The sequence below is a fragment of the Carettochelys insculpta genome, chromosome 24, assembly GCF_033958435.1.
Source record: "Carettochelys insculpta isolate YL-2023 chromosome 24, ASM3395843v1, whole genome shotgun sequence".
In the NCBI taxonomy this organism is placed as follows: Eukaryota; Metazoa; Chordata; order Testudines; family Carettochelyidae; genus Carettochelys; species Carettochelys insculpta.
The window spans coordinates 11701202-11723340 of NC_134160.1; the positions used below are offsets into that span (position 1 = coordinate 11701202).

A 22139-nucleotide genomic window follows, 5' to 3' on the forward strand; every position below is an offset into this window, starting at 1 on the left:
GGTGGCCATTCTCAGATACCTCAAAAGGTCCCTGATTCTCATAGGGTGGGTGCTTAGTTTTTTGGTTTTAATTGTGGCCTATTCAGCTGTCAAGTAAGAGAACCCCACAACAGGCATGCAAAATTTTTAGTGCTCTTAAATTTTGGAGGATATGAATGTTGGGATTTTATTTTTTAAATCTAAGTTGAGAGGTTCCAAAGTTTCCCTGCCCCCAATGTCATCCAGGGCTATTAGAAAAAAAGGATTTGCTTTTATTAATAGATAGGTCTGTCCCTTTCTGTAAAGCCATACCTGCCCCAGCTGTAAATCTTGAGTCTTATTCCTTGGGATAAGTGCGAAGTACAGCCAAGCAGTGCCTTTCCAGGGTGGCAGGAGAGCTGGGTCTGGCTGATCCAAATCTAAAAAGGTAGGTGGGAACACATATGAAATGTTGCCCTGGCCTGGATCCCTTTTGCAATTTGACACCAAGAATTACACAGAGAGACAACTCAAGAATTCCTTCATGTATTTTCATCTAGAAGCCTCAGTGGGAGACCAGGGAGAAGGATTCCTCTACTTCCAGGAAAATAAACTCACCTCAGCACAAATCTAACCTGAATAGGCACTAAAATAAACCCATAATTTGGGCCCAACTGCAAATACACAGAGGAACGGGAGGGAAGGTTGTCTCTTCAGCTCTTCGTTCTCACACTTTGGGCCCAGATGTTACTGTTCACACCCTACGCGTTGGAAACAAGGGCTACATCCACACTAGGGCTATGTCTACACTAGCCAAAAACTTCAAAATGGCCATTTCGAAGTTTACTAATGAAGCGCTGAAATACATATTCAGCGCTTCATTAGCACGCGGGCGGCCGCGGCACTTCGAAATTGATGCAGCTCGCCGCCGTGCGGCTCATCCAGACGGGGCTCCTTTTCGAAACGACCCCGCCTACTTCAAAGTCCCCTTATTCCTATGAGCAGATGGGAATAAAGGGGACTTCGAAGTAGGCGGGGTCCTTTCGAAAAGGAGCCCCCGTCTGGACGAGCCATGTGGCGGCAAACCGCATCAATTTCGAAGTGCCACAGCTGCCCGCATGCTAATGAGGCACTGAATATGCATTTCAGCGCTTCATTAGTAAACTTCGAAATGGCCATTTGCATTTGGCCATTTTGAAGTTTTTGGCTAGTGTAGACACGGCCTAGGGGAAAACTTCGAAATGGCCATGCGAATGGCCAAATCGGTGAATTCTAATGAGGTGCTGAAATGAATATTCAGCGCCTCATTAGCATGCTGCCGGCCACGGCACTTCACGCGTGGCTCATCTACACATCTTTTCAAAAGGACCCTGCAAATGTTGAAATCCCCTTATTCCTATCAGCTGGGCCATTTTGAAGTTTTCCGCTAGTGCAGACTTAGCCAAGGCGACCTAGGAGCAAGATGGAAGAATTGCCCTAGGTCTATAGCTGGAAGAGAGTCCACCAAGGAGCCGGGCGCTGTAGAAAGGGGACTGCAAGGACCTAAGAGGCACTCTGGCCTCAGAGTCAATACTGTACTAGCTAGCACCCAGTAAGTGCAATCATAGAGGTGGTGATATAAAACCACCCTAGGTTATCAGAAATCTCCCAAGAGCATCTGGCCCAGTTCCAGCCTCCAAACCCAGCCTGTTCCATTCTGCTTCCTTCCATTCCTCCTCACAGTTCAACAGAAGACAATAGGCTCCCCAGTCCCAGCTTCAAGTGCTGTGCACTGTTAAAAGCAGCCAGGCTCCACTCCAGAAGTGAGTGCATTTCCATTACGGGTAAAGTGATCTCTGTACCTAGCTTGCCTGGTACAGTGGGATGAGGCACAATATTGTTAAATGTACATAGACACTTCTACCTCACCAATCCCTGGACTGTCTAATAATACCCATGGAAAACCACACGCATGGACTGGTACAGTCATATCACACACACAACCTTCTCCACTTCCCAAAAATGAATTTTATTAGAAATCGGGGTTCAGGGGGAAATAAAAAAAGACCACCTTAAGATTAAATATTTCACTAAAAAGCCCACTGCAACTTGAGCACAGGGGACAACAAATAATGAGAGAGCCTGATATGTGTCAGAATAATTGGTCCCAGTAAAACACTGCAGAAGCCAGCGAAACAAGCACCCTTTAAAATGTGTTCCTGACAGAGGCGAGGATGAGTTTCTCTATGGTCCAGCAGACCTTGGGAAAGGAACCAAAGGCAAAACACCAAAATCCGTACATTCAAATCAAAACCAGGCCTGTGCTCTCATTCCATAAGTACCTACCGCCCTTCCCCACGACGGCTTTTGGTGGTGTGGTCTAAACCAGTATCTGAGGCTCAGTCGACACTAGGGTGTTAAGTCAATTGCAGATATGCAATTCTAGCTACAGCAAGTGCATAGCTAGAATCCACTTACCTGCACTTAACTCACCTGGCTGTCCACAAAGATGGAAGCTGATGGGAGAGTTTCTCCCGGTGACCTCCCTTGCTCCTGGCGAGACTGAGGAGAACGAGGGTTGACTGCCGACCCCAGATAAAAACAATGAGAAGTCCTGTGGCAACTGACAGACAAAGATTTTTTTGGGTCTTTGCCTATGAAAGCTTATGCTCCAGAAAAATCCGTTTGTCTGTAAGGTGCCTCAAGACTTCTCATTGGTTTTGAGGATACAGACTAACACAGCTCCCCCCCATGATACTCAACTCCAGATAGTTCGATTTTGCCCATCTCTGCTTGGCGCAGGAAATCTAACCCCAGAAGATTGACCTGGTCAGGCTCAATCTTCCTGGTCATGTAGACAGACCCTGAGTTATTACACACCCCAGGAGAATGTCAGGGGTCAAGCTCTTGCTCAGCCCCTCAATCCCTCTCTCCAGTCATTGCACTCCAGGGCCTCTGTGTACATCAGGGCAAAGCAGAGGAGCACATCTGAGGACCTCCGGGCATAACAGGGTTGGCTGAAATCTGGACCCACATGCAGCTGGCCGACTGTCAGGTCAAGCCCAGCACAACATGAACATGCCAAGAAAAAACTCTTTCCATGTTATAAAACAAATATTTCACAGTTCCAGGGTTGGGAAAAGCCACAAGATGTTAAATGAGTGTTTTCCTTCTCCAGGCAATAGAACATCTATGTTTCCTGCTGCCTGATTACCCCCTCCTATCCGATATAGACAAAGGTGAGGAGATCCACACAAGGCCTGGGGCCTGGACTCCTATCGGGGTCAGAAACCAGACATTCAACTGGCTCCCTTTATTTCCTTCATGTGTTTTCCTTTAAGGGGGAGGGGATGGAAAGCTGAATCAGAGCCACAGAAACAAAGCAGCCTCCTAAAAAACGGAGGGTCCTTGGGAGGCAGGAGCGGGGGTGATTAAACACAGCACACAAGATTCATTGAGGCTGCATCTAGACTGGAGGGATTTGTTGGCGGAAGTTGTTGGCAGAAGATATCTTCAGACAAACCTTCCGCTGACAGATTGTAGCCAGACCACAGGGCAGATCGCAAGAGCAATCCCCTCTGGTGACAGAGAGCAGCTGAACTGCCCGGCTGCTCTATCGCCAAAATGGCCAGCTGGAAGCATCAGAGGGCTGGAATGTTAAAGCTAACTCAGGTTACTGGGCCCAACGCAGGGGGAGCTGGGAGAGACCTGGTAGCCAGGGATACACAGGAGCTCAATGTCAATGATCTAATGGGCTTTTCTGGGCATCCTTGCTGTTAAAAAACAAAATAAAAGGCTTTTCAGGCATGCAAGCAGCACCGCTGAAGTCAACAGTATGACACCAGGTGTCATGCTATGCATGCGCTGGCTATCTGCAACTCATGCCCTCCTGAGGGCAGATGGGTAAACACAGCTTCAGCGTGGCAGGCCAAAAAACAATCAGCCTCACTGCTTTTAAATGAAAGGAACTGGAGGGTTCAGGCAATGCAGGAAATAAATGCACAGAACTCACTGCTGCATGACCTTTGTAAATCACACCCCTGCTCTGTGCCTCAGTTTCCCCACCTGTAAAATGGGGAGGCTGCTACTCACTGCCTCTGTACAGCACTTTGAGCCTAACCTTTGGGTTCTTTATTGGTGCTGAAGGTTGGGCCGGTGAATGCCTGGAGGCATAACAAACGTACTCAACAATGCTGGGGGCAGACAGTGGTGATTTCAAGAAGAGGAGAAGGCAGGAGAGAACGGGATGCAGTGACCCAGAGGGGGAATTTAGCCAATGCCTGGAGACAGCTCTCTGCCCTCCAAGAGCAGCCCACAGAAAACAGCAGCATTTGAATCAATGGAAACAGTGCTGGAGGATCCGCTGCAGGGCACTGCCCTGCGCTAGTGGGGGCAGGAACAAACTGGATGGTTTAATCAGGCTTCCCCCCTCCCAAATTTCTAGACCTCTGGTTTCCAACCAGCATGCCGCAGCTCACTGGTGTGCCGTGAGAAATGCCCAAATGTGCCCTGAGCTTTCATCCATTCCTCCTAGCACAGCAGAGAGAAGGGGAAAACTGATGACCCTGCACCAGCTGGAGCTCCAGAAGCAAAGCTGCCCGAGTCACAGCTGACCCAGGGTTGTTCCCTTTCCCCCTGTGGTGGCTCTTGGAAGAGCTGCTGCAAGGGGAAATGCCAACCCTGCCTCCTGGCCTGAACAGACTGGCAGGGAGCCCGCCCCCCCTGCTCCTGGCTGCAGCAAGGAGGGAGGGCGGGTGGGTGCCTGTTGGAGCCAGGGTGTGGTTTAAATGCCACATCCCGGCTCCGATGGGCTGGCAGGGAGTGGAGCGTGCTCTCTGGCACCACTTCCCCCCGGTGAGTAATCGAGGAACCGCTCAATTCCTCAACCCCTTTAGCACGGCACGCACGCCTTCGCCCTTTTCGGGGCTTGCTGCTTGGTGTGAGCAGTCCTGTGCTGCAAACCTCCCTAGGAAGACCATCACCATAGTAAATGTAAGTAAATGAGACGTTTCTGAGCAATCGATTCCGCTGAAAAAAGTGGGTGTGCTGCGGCACCGGCTCACTGAAGTGCACCGCGCTACTGAGAAGCTTGGGAACCACTGCTCTAGCCACCCAGGATAACACATGCAGCACCAGGGGACTTGCTCAGCTCTTTACAATGGGCTGAACTAGTTATCCCAGGCTTGGGCAGAAGGCTGCTGTGTGTCTCCAAGGTGTTGATGTGATGGAGTGCGGGGCAGTGCAGGTGAGACTCAGGCTGGATGTGTGTGTGACAGGCAGAGGAGCTCCTAGCGGCTAAGGATGATCCCTGGGGCTGTAACCTAAGCTGGAAGGTAACACCTCTGACCTGCACAAAGAGCAGGGAGGAGCCGAGCTGGGTTTGAATCCAAGGCGGCAGTTAGAAGCTGGGGGCAGAGGGAGCTGGAAGGCAGCCAGCCTGGCTAGGGGAGAAGCTACACCCCAGAGGGGCACCCCTAGGGCGCCTCTCCCTTGGACGGGTTGGAATGACTCTCTCTGACTGCTGCACGGACTCTTCTGTAAGGCGCTGGACTTCTGTCGCCTAATAAACTTCCTGTTCTACCTGCTGAGTGAGAGTCACTCCTGCCTGTGGAGGGGGTGCAGTGCCTGGGGACCCCTGAACCCCAGCCCACTGGTAAGGTATAATCCCCTCTTGCCCCCAGCACAGCACTGTGCACTGGCTGGGGGAGAGGCCAGGGCAGAAGAGGTGCAGGCTTGATCCAGGAGATGGCGACTTGATGGGCCACCTCCAGCCATTCCATGCTCCCCAGGGGAGCATGAGCAGTGTGCATCCAGGTTAACCCTTGCACAGCCGCATGGGGACCGTTCCTAGTCCCCCACAAGGGGCTGGTGGCTTCTCCGGTCCGACTCAGTCTGTTAGGGTTATGGGGCGGGAAGAAGAAAACAGTTTGGGATCTGCCTCCCTTTGCTGTCCTTCAGTACAGATGGCGGGACCCAGTGTAACTCCCCCCTGCCCCATGCCCTGCAGTGGGATGATAGGACTCGGGGCTTCAGCTTGCAGCCCAGGGAATGTGAGGAGAGGCAGCCGGGCTCTGAACTGAACCCCAGTCCCAGCTTTGCCATAGTCCCACCCCTGCCCCCAGGGGGAGACAACAGGATCCAATGTTTCCTCGGAGCCCACAAAAGTTACAGAGCAAACAGCTGGAGCCGAGGGTCACAGAGCAGGGAGCAGATGCTGCAACGTTATCTGTGGTTCTTTGTCCATCCAGCAATGATGGGCCCCACCTGCTCCTCAGCCCCAAAGCTGCAGAGGAGGTTGGCAAGTTCCATGGGGTCCTCCAGTCCACCGGGTTGATTGGCTTCCCCTTGCTGGGGCCAGGCCCAGGAGTGAAGATGTTGGATCCTGTTGTCAGGCTCCTGCAAGGCTGGGGTGAGCTGGCCTGGCTGAGGGCGTAGAGGCAGACACTAGTCCTGGTCCAACAGCGGGTGGGAGGTACTTGGCCACCACTCCGTCCAGGGAAAAGAAACAAATTTAGATAAAGAGAGCAAATGGACTGGTACCTGGGGGGGATGCGGATTCCACCCCAGCCCCTGCAGCAAGCCCTCAGCATATGTGCCCCACTGTCCGTTACCCTCAAGGTCCAGGTGGGAAGATGGGAGGGGAGCAAGAAACAGGCCTGTGCTCTGTCATGCCTTGGAGTTGCTGGAGTACAAGGTCCTGGCCTCTTAGTGGGAGGCGGTGAGTGCGCAGTCCTGCACCCCCCACGCTCGCCAAGAACTTGCGCTGGCTCAGAAGGAAAAGGAAAAACCAGACCATCAGTCTTGCAAGAGGTGGACGAAGCTGGCAGGGAAGACGCCTGTCCTGGAGCCATCTCCTTCAATGAAGCCAACCTGAGAGCCAGGACAGAAGGCCGCAGATCAGAGCTGGAAAGAGTGGGGGGTACCTGGTTTGTGGGTGTGCATAGGTGAGGGGAAGGGTGAAGATTCGCAGACATACAAGGCAGGGGATGGGGTGACCTTCGGATCTCAGGTGGGGTCCTGAAACCACTTCTCTGCCCCCAGTACAACTCTTACTTGCAGCCATGAGGAGAGAACTGGAAATCCATCAGCTTCACCTCCCAGGGACCGGAGGGATCAGTGGAGATGGGAGCAGACGCATCCCCTAAATATTAATTTACTGACCCCCAGGCCCTGATCTAGCTCCCTGCTAGGGAGCTGGGACAGCAAGAGAGAGGACCCTAGAGGAGCCACAGCTGCAGCCCCAAGACTAGAACATGGGGTCTGGGTTCCCCTGCGGTGCCTAATCCAGTAATTCCAGGAGCCCCTCTGACAGCAGCACTCACCCAGCTCTGCTCATCCTCCTCTCGGGTCACCACAATCACCTCGCCCTTGGCAAAGGTCAGCTCCCGGGCCTTCTCCCCCTTGCAGTCCATCAGAGCCATCACCCTCTTCTGCCTCCCCTTGGCCTGTGCAAGCAAATGGCAACATGGCTCCGGAGTCCTGGCCCAGCACCGGGGGTGAGAGGCCAGGAGACGGCCACTCCGGAGGCCCCCTCATGCTCTGGGGCCTCTTGGGAATGTGGGGTGTCCATGCTGGGTTAAACACATGCCTCTGCTTGCCCCCCACACCTCTTCTACCTTTGCCCACCCCTCCCCGGGCCATCCTTGCCCACTCAGGTTGTAGCCAAGGTCACAACCGTTGCCAGAAGATTCCCAGCTCAGCCCTTGCAGGCCGGAGCGCCGCAGCCCCACGGGGACAGGTGACAGCTATTCCCTGAGCCTTGAGGCACATGGGGATTTTGGTCCCTTTGAGGCGGTGCGTGCCCCAGGCTTGCCCTCCAAGGCAGGCCCAGCAGGACCACGTTCTTTCCCCCCAGGAGGGAAGCACATGGCTCCTCGTTAACCCCCACCCGCCACACCCCAAATCATCACCCCCCATTCCAGACGCCAGGAATCGCTGGAGGGCCACCATCTGGAACTGAACCCGGGAAGGATCTAACCCTGGGAGGGCAGGTCTACACTACAGGTTGAAAGTCTCTCGTCCGGCGCTCTCTCATCTGCAACCTCCCTCGTCTGGCAGGACAGTGGATGCTGCTGAACAAGAGGGCACCTGGACCAGAGAACTCCAGCTGTGTGGGCCACAGCGGAGCCTTCTGGTGGCAGAGAGCCCCACTGGCAGCCTGCTCTGGGGAGCCTCAGGGCAGCCCCAGGGCAAGGAGGCAGGTCAGGCCCAGCTGGGGTTGGGGACCACCACTGTGGGAGCCCAGCCCCAGTGGGGAGTCCCTCAAGGAGGTGCTAGCTGGGGCGTGGAACCCTGCTGGCAGCCTGGCAGCAATTCAGGCCCCAGGGCTGGGGGAGCCCTGCAGCCTTGTGGGGAGCCCTTGCCGGCTGCCTGGCTCCCCTGCTGCAGGCAGCCAGCCAGACCTCTCCTTTGGCAAATCTCCTCCTTCGGGACACGCAGGTGCCAGACGAGAGAGGTACAATCTGTACAAATCCACCCAGGTGCAGCCGTGCCACCTCCGCACAGCAGGGAAGATGCTCTAAGAGACAGAGGAGGCACCACAACTCGGCCCCCGGCAGGCAGGGCCTGGGCTTCTGTCCGCACCGCGGGAGGTCGGTAGAACTGCACTGCTCAGGGAGGCGGATTTTTCCCACCAGACTTCCCCTCTGGTCATGCTCGACCCCCAGCTCTGCCCCCACTCCAGCCATTCCCGCAGCTCCCACCCTGCTCTGCCAGTGAGGTCGTTCAGCCGAAGAGACTGTGCAGCCCACGCTTGAGTCCCTGCAACTGGCGCTTGCGAGCTATAGGGGCTGACGGTAACGGACCCAGATCTGCTGCAGGTCAGGGACTCATGCTGGCACCAGCTCTGGGGCTGGAGAAAAATTAGCGGGTGCTCAGCCCTCAATTCCCCCTGCCCCCATACTTCTCGTCCACGGGCAGCCCCACGTATCAACCCCTTGTCCCCCCCACCAGCACGCCCCATGCGCTGGGCGCAGCTGGATCAGGGTGCAGGGGGCTCCAAGAGAAGGAGGGAGGAGAGGGGAGGGAGGCTGTGGGGGGTGGGAAGTGGCGGTGGGGTTGCAGGAATGGGGGGAGGGGGGACAGGGCCTAGGGGTACAGGTCAAACGCGCCCGGTGAGAGGGGAAGTCCAGCAGGCTCTGGAGACGCGTGAGGTAACTGGGATCAGAGGATTACAGCCACCCCACTCCCTCCACAAGGGAGTCTCAGTCAGATGAGCTGGGCCGGGGCACCACGTAGGGTGGTGCAGAAGGGAGTCGTCACAGCTGGTGAGGGACCCCGAGAGTAGCAGGGAAAGAAAAATCAAAGCCGCAGCGAACCAGGAGCCCGTCCCCTTCCGGCACGACTTACCGGGGCAAACCTCCTGGGCATGGGTACGGGGGCAGCGTTCTGCACTGAGCTCAGAGCCTTGCTGGCAGGCAGGTCCTCGGGGCAGCCAGAGCCTGTCGGGGAGACGGCCGAGCCAGGGGGCTTCCCCCCTGAGCCACCACTGATCCGCCTATAGGAGCGGGTGCTTTCTGAGCTGCGAGGGGAGAGAGTCGGGGGGCTGGTTCACATTGCTGCCATCAGGAGGGTTTGAGGTGGTCTCTCCCCCTCTCCCGGAGTCCCCCCAGCACGGATTTATCCTAGCCAATGTTTCCTCAACTCCCACCCCTCAGCATCTTCTCCTCCACAAGGCCTCTCTCCCCCCAAGCAACCCAACAGCAGGGCTGGTGTCTACCAGGCAGTCAGGGCAGCAACTGGGCTGAACATTGGCCACAATCTGGACGTCGCAGACCTCGGGGGTTTCACCTGTTTCGTTGCAGGCGGGGAAAACCATCCCCTTCCCGCGAAGACGTCCCCACGGGGCGGAAAGGCTCCCAGGGGCCAAACCCGGGATCATTCGTCCCTGGGGATGCAATTTGGGCTCCCCCAGCTGATCAGCACCAGCACATCCAGCAGGTTGCAAGTCTGTCACAGCGCAAAACCTGACCATGTAATCCAGCCTCTACCCCACAAGGTGTCCTCCTCCTCTCAGCCGCAGGCTCCAGAGCCCACTCCCTACCTGAACCTGACAGCGGTTATTGGCCCCGGCTCCGCCGATGGCCCCGTGGCAGGCTGCTGTCCTGGGGTCTGACTGGTCTCTGACGTCCTCCGCTGGCTGCTGCTCTCCGGCTCAGAGCGGGTTTCCCAGTAGGCTGTGCGCCTGGCTTCTGGGGGGCTTCGGGAGGTGGATGGCAGCCAGGAAGCACTGGGAGCGCTGGCGGTGGACAGGTGCCGCAGGACAGATGCCTCGGACTGCACGGAGGCCTGGGGCTCAGCTGCCTGGCGTGGGAGCTCTGGGTGATCTGGAAAGGGGAGTGCAGGAGATCAGGAAGTCGCATGCCCCAGCAGAGAATTTCCCCTGCATGTGACAACTATACTGGGACATTGCTTGGCTTTTGAATGCCCTGGGACCTTTCATTTCCCGGAGTCACAGCCTGCAGCGCCCGTTCCAGGCACAGGCGAGCTTGTTCAGAGTAAGAACCAGCCAGGACCTTCTTTCCACAGCCCCGAACCCTCAGCTGCACTTGGGATGCAAGAGAACTGAACCTCCCTGGTTATCTTCCAGCATCCTGGCTGCCTCCCCTCTTTCTGGGCCAGCTGGTCTCAGAGTTCCACGGGTCGGTAGCAGAGCAAGAAACTTGACTGGAGGATAAATCTGGTACTCAAGAGAGCCCAGCCCAGCTCTGCCGTCTCGAGAGGCTCTGAGAAGCAGCCAGTCCTAAACGCTGAATCCTCCAAGCTTTGCTCTTGCCAGTACTTCCACCCTCTTGGGCCGACTGATGGGGACACGCTCACCTGCTGGGCCGTGACCCAGTTTGGTTCTGGAGCCCCCTCGGGTTGGGTTTTTGACAGGCAGCGGTGGAGGGATCTCCTCGCTGTGTGACCGCTGCTGGACAGGCCGGGAGGGGACCAGGATGGTCTCGTAGGTCTTGTTGTTGATGTCCATTCCTGTGCAGCTCCACCGGTTCTGGGGGAAGGGGGTGGGCTGGCCCGTGGTGGGGGATGAAGTGGACTTAAAGGATCGCTGCAGTGGGCTCAGCTGGATGGGACCAAAAACAACCATCAGTGCTTCCTGGCCGCTGCCCAGAGGCCCTCAGCAAAGCTGCCTCCTCCAGGTGTTCAGCCTCATCACTCTCCCCCCCGACCCCCAGGTGCCAGGTTTCTTAATCATTTCCCTGGAGCCAGGCTCCTCAAGGCTTTTGCCCCCGATCCAGGTGCCAGGTTCCTTCTCCGGCCGGCACATTGCTGTGCCACGCCAGAGATCCAGGCTGGCTTTTGTGAAACTCTGAATCCTGGTTCCCGTGAGGCCAGCCAGCTCTGCTATGCACTGACCTCTGAGGCGAGGCACAGGGTGGGGGCATTACTTTAAGCACTGGAATAAATTGCCTAGAGCGGTTGTGGAATCTCCTTCGCTGGAGATATTTAAGAACGGGTTGGACAAATATCTAACAGGGGTGATCTCGTCCATGGTTTCCCAAGCTGGGGGGCGTGTCCCCCGGGGGTGTGTGAAGAAATTCTAGGGGGGCGTGAGGTGATCCAGCCCCCCATCATTCCCCCCACCCCAAGAAAGATCCAGCCTTTGCTTCTGGGACTCAGCCCCTGCCATTTTACGTGGGTGATCCGGCACAGCCACTATAAAAAGCAGGCAGCTGGTAAAGACCCATGTGGAGCTAGCTGCCTCCTGCAAAGATGAGTGAGTGGGCTGGGGAGAGACAGGAGATGAGGATGGGGTTAGATGGGGGGTCGGTGGTGCCTGGCTTTGGGGGATGGGAGGGGGCTCGGAAGTGGGGACTCGCGGGGCTTGGGTGGCTGGCCCCAGCATGACAGGGCTCAGGATGCTCGGACTGGCAGGTGGGCGGCAGGCCCTGGCAGTGTGGGGCTCAGACGGAAGGCTAGGCCCAGCAGTGCAGGGCCCTGGCAGCTGGCAGCTGGCCCTGGCAGCATGGTGCTCGGTTGGCTAAGACAAGCAGCTCTGGCAGTTCAGGGCTCAGGCAGGCGGGCAGCTGACGTGGGCAACTTGGGCGGCTGGCACAGGGCTCAGGCAGCGGGCGCTGCCCTAGGCACCCGCAAGGGGCCAAGACAAACTATTTGTAATCACTGTTAATTTTAAATGACATTTTTGTATCAAGTTTTTGTGTTTATTTAAAATTAGGAACTGAATTTTTTGTGAAAGGGGGGTTGGGTGATGGTGAAGAAGAGGTGGGGGGTTGTGAGCGTTTCTCAAAAACCAAAAGGAGGTGTGATGCCAAAAAGTTTGGGAACCACCAATCTAGACAGTGCTCGGTCCTGCCTTGAGGGCAGGGGACTGGACTTGATGACCTCTCGAGGTTCCCTCCCCTTCTAGTTGTCTATGATTCTACTTCATTCGCCAGGAAAGGGAACTCCGACGAAGGGTCAGCCCTGGGTCCCATGTGCTGATTTCGTTTTGCACAGCCCCCGTTTGTTTCCCTCTCTGGCTCATTTCCTGGGGAATTTCCATTCTCTCTCACAGACCCTGCTTCTGTTCCACTGCAAGTTGTGTGCGCAATGCAGAGGTGGTTGAAGGTGCCCTTGGGGGCAGACAGCATCTGGGATTCTGGGAGCAGCCAGTGCCAAGGGCTGGCTAGCACAGGAGAAGGACACGGCAAGCGGGCTGGGGTGCTCTTGCTAGCCTGCGAGGCAAAGATGGCGCTGGCAGAGCCAGAGGGGGATGCCCCCATGGCTGGCGGCATTCAGAGAGTGGTCATCCAGTTATCACATGCAAGGTTCCCTCATGCTGAAGGCAGTGGGATACCAAAGGGACTCTCAAGCTGCGTCTACACGTGCACGCTCCTTCGAAGTGGCGGCACTAACTTCGAAATAGCGCCCGTCGCGGCTGCACGCGTCGGGCACTATTTCGAAGTTAACTTCGACGTTAGGCGGCGAGACGGCGAAGTCGCTAACCTCATGAGGGGATCGGAATAGCGCCCTAGTTCGACGTTCAACGTCGAAGTAGGGAACGTGTAGACGATCCGCGTCCCGCAACGTCGAAATTGCTGGGTCCTCCATGGCGGCCATCAGCTGGGGGGTTGAGAGATGCTCTCTCTGCAGCCCCTGCGGGGCTCTATGGTCACCGTGGGCAGCAGCCCTTAGCCCAGGGCTTCTGGCTGCTGCTGCTGCAGCTGGGGATCTATGCTGCAGGCACAGGGTCTGCAACCAGTTGTCGGCTCTGTGGATCTTGTGTTGTTTAGTGCAACTGTGTCTGGGAGGGGCCCTTTAAGGGAGCGGCTTGCTGTTGAGTCCGCCCTGTGACCCTGTCTGCAGCTGTGCCTGGCACCCTTATTTCAATGTGTGCTACTTTGGCGTGTAGACGTACCCTCGCAGCGCCTATTTCGATGTGGTGCCGCACAACGTCGAAGTTGAACATCGACGTTGCCAGCCCTGGAGGACGTGTAGATGTTATTCATCGAAATAGCCTATTTCGATGTTGCTACATCGAAATAAGCTATTTCGAAGTTGGCTTCACGTGTAGACGTAGCCTGAGAGAACATCCCAAGAACAGCTATGGGGATAGGAGTCCTGCTAGCTCTACAGGGGGCAGCTGGGGACCCAGGCAGGAGGGGCTCTGCCGGGGACACGTACCCATTGCTCAGAACAGTACCTTCTCCTCCAGCTCATCCTCACTGTCGTAGGTATATTCCTGAGGGGCCTCCCAGTCGTAGTCCAGGTGCACCTGAGGGTTCAGCTTCCCAGCCTGCGCCTCCTCGAGCTGCCGGAAATTTCGGCCAGGAGGGGATGATTCAGGTCCTTGGCAAAAGCCCTGCTCTTCTCCCATCTTGTGTGCACCCCCCACACCCCCCAGCCTCACAGCACCCATTCCCCCTCCCTTCTCTGCCTCACGAGAGGAGTCAGCCAGGCCTCCCTGCTTGCTCGCATCTCCACCCTAGGAAAGAGCCTCAATCCGCGGTACGCCCACCGCCACCCTTCCCCTGTTCCTGGCACCCATTCCTCACCCTGACAGCTGACTTCTCCTGTCTCACACACACACGCCGCAGCCACTGGGCTACATCACCAACACCACAATGCGCTCAACCTACCAGCTCTTCGCACTCAACACGTTTGTACCTCCGTGCCACGTCCAGGGCCGTCTCACCTGCCGCATTCACTGGGGAGGGAGAGACGAGGCCAGGTCTGAGTCACCAGCCCCTCCAAGAGTGCCCCTCGCTCCCACCCACTCAGGGACTTCCCAGGACAAAGACGGTGGATCCACAAGCAGCTTCAACCACTGCCGCCTGGACCACCAGGCCCCTGACCAGCTCTCCAGGCTGTCACTATAGTTTGATGGCTGGCAGGGCCTGTGCTGAACCCAGCTTTTTGGTACGCCCCAGAACCAGCCAGTGAGCGGGCACTGCAGGAGCCCCCTGCTGCTCCGTTGCAGTCACTCCTGGGGGGTGGAGTCCGTAGCTAAGCGAGGCAGGAACCGTGCTCCCCGCGCTGTGAGAACCTGAGATTTCGTTCAAAAATTCCTCGTCCAAAATCCAGAGAAAAAGTTGAAATCTCAAATTTTCACAAACCAAGACTCCAAACCCACTTCATATAGAATCAGAGCCCTTCCCTTCAGCCAATGTTGAGCTTTTTACAAAAATTGGCCCTCCCGCAAACAGTCAGGTGTGGCCTGTCCCCTGCCTCCTACCCAACCTCCTTCCTGGGACCCCAATTCCCTGGCTGTCCCCCCAGAACTCCCACTCTCTATCCAATCCCCTGCGCTCCACCCCCATATCCAACCCCCCTACTCCATTCCCCTGACTGCACCCCCTGGAGCCTCCTACCTAACCCCCCACTCACTGCCTCCTATCCAAACCCCTCTCCTCCCCGACCAAAGAGTGGGGTCCCAGTAAGAGGAAGGGCCAGAGCTGACAAGGTCTATTGATACATCCCCCATCTGATCCGACTTGTTTTTTCCTGTTTTAGTAAGTGCTGTTGACACTGGGCCATTTCCACCTTGCTGAATAGACCTTGTCAGCTCTGGCCCTCCCTCTTGCTGGGGACCCCACTCTTTAAATACCTCTCTGAACCGCCTCCCGCCATGCATCTGATGAAGTGGGTCTTTGCCCACGAAAGCTTATGCTCCAAAATATCTGTTAGTCTATCAGGTGCCACAAGACTTCTTGTTGTTCACAAATACATTTGATCCTTGTTTAGCTTGTATGCACTGCTAGGTTGCAAATCTCTCTCATAAGACTGCAACTATAATAAATATAAGTACCTGTGATATTTCTGAGCAATCGATTCAGCTGAAAAAAGTGGGTGTGCTGTGGAATTGTGTAACTCATTGATGGGTGCTGTGTTACTGAAAAGGCTGGGAACCACTGGTCAATAGAAATCACAGTGTTGACATTAGGGTTTGGGTGCTGCAAAAACCCAGCAAGGGGGGCAGGGCTCAGAGTTTGAGCTCCAGCCTGTGTTAGGATGTCCACACTCTTTTTAGCCTCTGTCATGAGCCTCAGCCAGTTGCCCTGGCTCTGTGACTTGCTACTGCAAGGGTCTTCTCTGCAGCGGATGCACCCTTGGACTTCTGGGGCATGTCCGCAGGCTCTTTGAACTGCAGTAAACCAAGCCAGTCTATAACTCTTTACCAGGAAACCGGGGGAGAACTAGTCTGCCCTTTTAAGTACGTAGGGAGTCTGAGATAAAGCCCAAGGAAAAGCTCCAGCTAACTGAAATGAAGACACAGCCATTGATGACAACTCAGAAAAGACATACACACTAGACAAGCCACTTGGTTGTTAACCTCCCCTCAAATCAATGATTGAAAAAGAAACCAAAATTAAAATTGAAGCTGAAGGGGAATAGAAACATTGAAGGAATTTTCATAAGTCAATACCACTGAATCAAGTGTAAGGTGTTGTAAGAGTGGCATCAGTTAAATACTAAGTGACTGAATAAGGGATAATCACATTACATCAGTCGTGTAATTAAACGAGGAATTGATTGAAAAGAGTCATTCAATTCAGACCACTGCACGACCTGACCGATCAATGCACAATAGCCTTTAAAGGTTCCACAGTGATTTAAGTCAATTAAAAGTTTAAAACTAATAAATGTTCCAAAACTGGTTGTGACCAGGTGTTATCAAATCCACACTGGGAGCAAATATGTGCTAGCCTCTCAATTACACGCACGCAACCAGTTTGACTTGGTTCTAATGTGTCGGGAAGGATTACGCATAACCTGATAGAATGAAAATGAGCAGTCATTGCAGTGCATATGGCACTGGCTGGAAGTCAAGAGGTGCAAGTTCTATTCTGCCACTGACCTGCTCTGTGCCTCAGTTTCCCCAGTTGTGAATTAGAATACTAGGGCGTCTACCGCACTGAATTGTTTGGATGACAAACACATTACAGATTGTGAGGCCCTGAGACACAATGTAACGGAAGCCACTGGGAGACCCCCTTGCTCTGCCATACGTCTGTGGGGAAGGAAATACAGATAGCCCCATTTTAAAATCTGTTCCGATTTCCCTTCTCCCACCACTCAGCACAATTCCACAGGAGAGGAGAACTGCAGGGCTTTCCCTCCAGTCTCCCTCTGCCCGTGCTCCCTACCTGTGTTTGTGGCTGCTTTCCCTTTCAGCAGCAGCTTGAGGCAGTTGGGCTGGTTATACTGAGCACCGTAGTGCAGAGCCGTGTTCCCATCCTGACCTGCTCTGTCCAGGTTCCCCCTGCACAGCAAGAAAAAGCAACTGAAGATGCAGGTAGCAACGAACAGTGTCAAGCATCTGCCACTAGAGAGACAGTTCTTCCTAGTTGGGGTCTGGGAGTCAGGAGACGTGTATTCTATTCCCAGCCCTACCCATTTCACCTTGTGTAAGTCATTTCCCCAGGCATTTCTGTGCCTCAGTTTTCCCATCTCTAAAATGGATAGAAGGCTCCTGACCTGCCTCACTTTTGAGATCCTTGTATGAGAGGTGCATGGCCAGTCAACAGCAGAGAAATTTTTGTTCCCTCGCAAGGGAACAATGTCAAGAGAGTCCTTTCTCCCACCTCGGCTCCTGACAATGCCACTCTTCTCCAAATTTCTCAACGTCTGGCTTTGTCTTTCTCTTGCTGTGAATGAGGTATTTCAGCTGGGGTCTTACTGGAATCACATGGAGAGCAATTACCTCTGTGTGCCTTTGTATGACATGGACATGGAGCCAGCCCACAATTATGTAGGCCAGTGGACGGCTTACTGGCTAGATCAGGGGTCTGCAACCAAACTATCGAGAAGAGCCATTCTTTCAAATTCAGTTACAAAATCAATACTTCAAGAGCTGCAATCCATGTGAATATGAGACAATCCTTAATAAATGACATCAAACCCTACTTTTTGTCACCCCTATTTTAAGAACAGTGAACACAATGATTTGTAATGTGATCCATGTAAATAGTTAACCACTTTCTGAGTTCTAGTCAGCACCAAGGTCAGTCCTATCTCATGGCAATGAGCACCAGAAATTATTTGGAAATCAGTGGCAGTCAATTTAGGAGCATACAGTAGGATAATCTCATATACAGTGGAGGCTCTTTGTACTTGTATAGAAACAACAGCTCATAATCTCACATTTCTATTTTATTATACAATGCCTCTCTTTGAAACATTACTCATTTTCTCCTGGTCTCTAACTTCTTTGCTGCATCCCCTACAGCATTTACCAACCTCTCCTTCATTTCCAGTTACTAAATCACTTTCAAAGACCATTAAAACACATTAAACACACTCCTAATATTATTTCTCCACAGAAGCATTTGATGACTCTGCCAAAGAGGTGTTATCTTTTCACAAATGCAAGGGTAGGTGGTGATCCATGAAAAAATGCTTCTTTTCAGATGTGAACCCAAAACGTTGGGGAATCCCCATTTTAAAATTGGGGAGAGACACCCAAACAGCTCCTGTCCAGACCGAAAATCCCTCACCACAGCCTGCTGCAGCACACGCTGCTCAAGCCCAGACGGTTAGCTGGACCCCGCAAGGAGAGTTCCGCCAAAACATACAGGCACAGCAATAGGGTCAGCCCCTCTTCCCCCTCCCCTCCATCCCCTCTCAAGCGGAGCAGGAGGATGGGTCGAGCACTGGCCACCCCACCCCCGGCTGCTCCCTGACCCAGCCAGATGTGAGAAGAGGAGGAGGGAGAGTCAAGCACTGGCCAGGCTGGAGATATGAACTGTTGTTCCAGCAGCGGCAGGGCAGGGTCATTTCAGCATTCAGAGCCTCAGAGGAGTCAGCGTCTGGAGCTGCAAATGACTCCTTAAAGAGCCTCTGGTTGCCGACCACTGGGCTAGATCTTAGGGCAGCAAACAGGCCAGTCTAGGTCAGTCTTCCATCAACCCCCAATTTTCAGGCATCTCCCACTCCCCTGCATCCTCAGCCACCTTTGGTATTAGTTTCCCTCTCCATGGAGCATTCCAAGCCAAATCCTGTTATTTCCTGCCCCAGTTTCCAATCTTGCTTGCTTCCTTTGGATTAATCTTCCATCCTCGCAATTCCCTTCACTTCAGCATCAGCTGCAAATCCCATCCACATTCTGATTAACCCCCAGGCCAGACCCCACCTAAGAACACACCTACTGTGGCACAGTGGGTCTCAAGACAGGAGAGCTCTATGTCACACGGATTTTTGTGGCACCTCCCATCCGAGCATTAGCTTAGCTCTGAGACCCACAATATCGCCACCCCCCGATGCTACGGTTATTGACTTCCCAGCTGCCCACCTCCCTGGGTGAGGCTTACCCATTCTGAATGATGAATTCCACCAGCGGGAGGGAGGCCTTGTCTGCATAACGCACAGCCAGGTGCAGAGCCAGCTCGCCCTGGTCCTGTCAGGGGAGGAGGAGAAGCAACGTTAACCCTCTCTCCACCACAGGACAGCTTGGCTTGGCACACTCAGCTCACAGGAGAACACACAAATGACGATACTGGCTTAGACCACTGGTCCAGGTAGCCCAGGATCCTATTTGCCGGTAGTAGCAAATGCCCAGTGCTTCAGAGGGAACAAAGGGAAAAGGCAGTCATTGAGTGGTCCAACTGATCATCCCCTCCCAGCTTCAAGAAGTCAGAAGCCAGGGATACCTGGAGCATCCCTGACTATCTTATCTAGTAGCTATTAATCACAGAATCATAGAATGCTAGGACTGGAAGGGACCTCGAGACGCCATCGAGTCCAGCCCCCTGCCCTCATGGCAGGAGCAAGTACTGTCTAGACCATCTCTGATAGACATTTATCTAACCTGTTCTTAAGTATCTCCAGAGATTGTTATCCTAATGGATCTATTCTCCATGAATTCATTCTTGTTTAAGCCCTGATTGTGGCAGCATTCTGGGTTTGGTGGCCACTCAGCCCCTGGGAGCCTGGCAGAAGTTCCCTCAGTCCTACAGGCAGGGAGGAACATCCAATGTCCATCAGTGTCAACTGCTGAGGCCAGGGACAGTGGGATCCAAGAGAAATCCCATCCAGGCTTTCTCAGCTGTGAGTGCTCACGAGGGCTGGTGGAAATTTTTCCATGGAAAGCCTCTGAGTATTGAAAAAAGGACAGTTTCCCATGAAAAGTGTCTGCTTTCCAGAGAAAGGTGTTAAGGTTTCAACCCACAAACCAAATTCTCAAAGGGTGACAATTTCAATTTATCAGAGGGGTGGCCGAGTATCTTAAAAAGCAACAAGAAGTCCTGTGGCACCGTATAGACTAAGAGATATTTTGGAGCATAAGCTTCCGCGGGCAAAGACCCACTTCATCAGATGCATGAGTAGGGGGGTTCCAGAGGAGTGTTTAAATAGGGTGTCTCAGTCAAGGGGAGGGCATAACTGCTGATAATGGGTCCCATCCTCCATGACTGAACAGACCTTGTCAACTCTGGGCCTCCCTTTGACTGGGGCTCCCTCTTCAAACCCTCCTCTAGAATCCCCCCTCAAGCATCTGATGAAGCAGGTCTTTGCCCACGAAAGCTCATGCTCCAAAATATCTGTTAGTCTATAAGGTGCTACAGGCCTTCTTGTTGCTTATTTCAATTTAAATAGCCTGCAATGGTCCTCCAGAAAATTTCAGTTTGGATTCTTTATGACTTCATCACTTCTATGGGCCTGGTTCCCCAGCTGAACATCATCTTCCATGGATGTATCATCAAAGTCCCTGGCCATGATGCAACCGCCTTTCCTCACTGTGAGATAACTGCCTGGCACACCATGGGAGATGAAGTCGGACCAATGAGCCAAGCCTATAGAGGAGAATTGGAGCAGGAGCCACTCAAACTAAAGCTCCCATGAGGTACTATGGAAACATTTCAGAATTGCAATGTCAATTTTCATTTTTTTTCCCCACCAAGCAACTGACAAATTTCAGACATGGATCTTTTATCCATTTAGTCAAAAGTTTTCAAAACCCATTTTCTAACCAGCTCTAATGCTCAGCTCAAACAGAGAACATCAGCCTCAGCATATCACTTCTTCAAGCTGCTGCACAGGCAGGAGCTGTGAGCCGTTCCACACCCCCAGCAGCCCCATTTGTGGTCTGAGACTTTCTCCCCAGCTCATTTCAGTACCACTGCTGCTGTCCTGCTTATAGACAACCTTTCTGGCTTGTAAAAAAGTTGTGTGTGTGTGTGTGTGTGTGTGTGTGTGTGTGTGTGTGTGTGTGTGTGTGTGTGTGTGTGTGTGTGTGTGAGAGAGAGAGAGAGAGAGAAAGAGAGACTGTCACACACGTGTGTGCACACACTCATGGTCTTTCACCACCATGTATTTGTACTATTATTGTTGTTACTTCTTGCTACTTTCATAGTGCAGTTATTTAAGTGTTTTGGCCAGTCTGTGCATTTCATAATGTTTATTTCTCTCTTACACTTGCATTTAATTCTTTGAGTAGTGAGTTCTAAAACACCTAAACTCACCTAGCTAGAGTGATTATCCTTATGGCAACTTTTTAAAATACACATGATATCTAGGCTTTGGAACAAATAGAAAAACGTAACAGTAACAAATCACCAGGACCAGATGGCTTTCACCCAAGGGTTCTGAAAGAACTCAAATGTGAAATTGCGGAATTATCGACTGTGATTTGTAACCTATCCTTTAAATCAGCTTTTGTACCCAAACTGGAAGACAGCCAACATAATGCCAATATTTAAAAAGGGCTCTAGAGGTGACCCTGGCAATTACAGACCAGTAAGTCTAATGTCAGTACTGGGCAAACAAGTTGAAACAACAATAAAGAATAAAATTGTCAGACATGTTGAAGAATATAATTTGTTGGGCAAAAGTCAACATGGTTTCTGTAAAGGGAAATCATGTCTTACTAATCTACTAGAATTCTTTGAAGGGGTTAACAAACATGCAGAAAAGGGGGATCCAGTAGATATAGTATACTTAGATTTCCAGGAAACCTTTGACAAAGTTCCTTAAAAAAGGTTCTTGTGTAAATTTGGTTGTCGTGGGATAAGAGGGAAGATCCTTTCATAGAATGAGAACTAGTTAAAAGACTGGAAACAAAGGGTTGGAAAAAATGGTAAATTTTCCGAATGGAGAAAGGAAATAAGTGGTGTTCCCCAAGGGTCAGCCCTAGGACCAATCATATTCAACTTATTCATAAACGATCTAGAGAAAGTGGTAAGTAGTGAGGTGCTAAAGTTTGCAGATGACAATAAACTGTTCAAAATACTCCAGACAAAAGCAGACTGTGAAGAACTTCAGAAAGATCTCACAAAGCTGAATGACTGCGCAACAAAATAGCAAATGAAATTTAAGTAATGCAATGCACTTTAGAAAAAATAACCCAAAGTATATATACAATATGATGGGGGCTAATTTAGCTACAACTAATCAGGAAAGAGATTTTGGGGTTATCATGGATAGTTCTCTGAAAGCATCCACTCAGTGTGCAGCAGCAGTCAAAAAAGCAAATAGGATGTTAGGAATTATTTAAAAAGGGATAGAAAATAAGACAAAGAATATCTTACTGCCCCTATATAAAACCTTGGTACGCCCACATCTTGAATACTGCGTACAGATGTGGTCTCCTCATCTCAAAAAAGACATATTGGCATTAGAAAAGGGCAACTAAAATGATTAGGGGTTTGGAACAGGTCCCATATGAGGAGAGGTTAAAGAGACTGGGACTTTTCAGTTCAAAAAAGAGGAGATGGGGGGATATGACAGAGGTCTATAAAATCATGAGCGGTGTGGAGAGGGTGAATAAA

At 52.7% G+C, this 22139-nt stretch overlaps 1 protein-coding gene across 2 annotated transcripts in view; it reads right to left on the reverse strand.

The window, feature by feature from the left end:
• Nucleotides 1-1952: 1952 nt before the first annotated feature.
• ASAP3 (ArfGAP with SH3 domain, ankyrin repeat and PH domain 3) overlaps nt 1953-22139 on the reverse strand; it is a 72445-nt gene continuing 52258 nt past the window's right edge. Inside the window, exons 18-27 of one of the 2 annotated variants that reach the window (XR_012642422.1) lie at nt 18687-18772; nt 16524-16639; nt 14016-14083; nt 13580-13687; nt 10756-10999; nt 9980-10262; nt 9286-9457; nt 7260-7382; nt 2668-6807; nt 1953-2551 (exon numbers count right to left, since the gene is read on the reverse strand). Coding sequence is in view for 1 of the 2 variants with exons in the window: in XM_074976289.1 (XP_074832390.1) it covers nt 6733-6807; nt 7260-7382; nt 9286-9457; nt 9980-10262; nt 10756-10999; nt 13580-13687; nt 14016-14083; nt 16524-16639; nt 18687-18772 (1275 nt within the window). In the remaining variant the exon portion in view is untranslated. Of the gene's footprint in view, nt 6808-7259; nt 7383-9285; nt 9458-9979; nt 10263-10755; nt 11000-13579; nt 13688-14015; nt 14084-16523; nt 16640-18686; nt 18773-22139 lie in introns of both variants that reach the window. The other variant, XM_074976289.1, reaches the window with a different exon arrangement.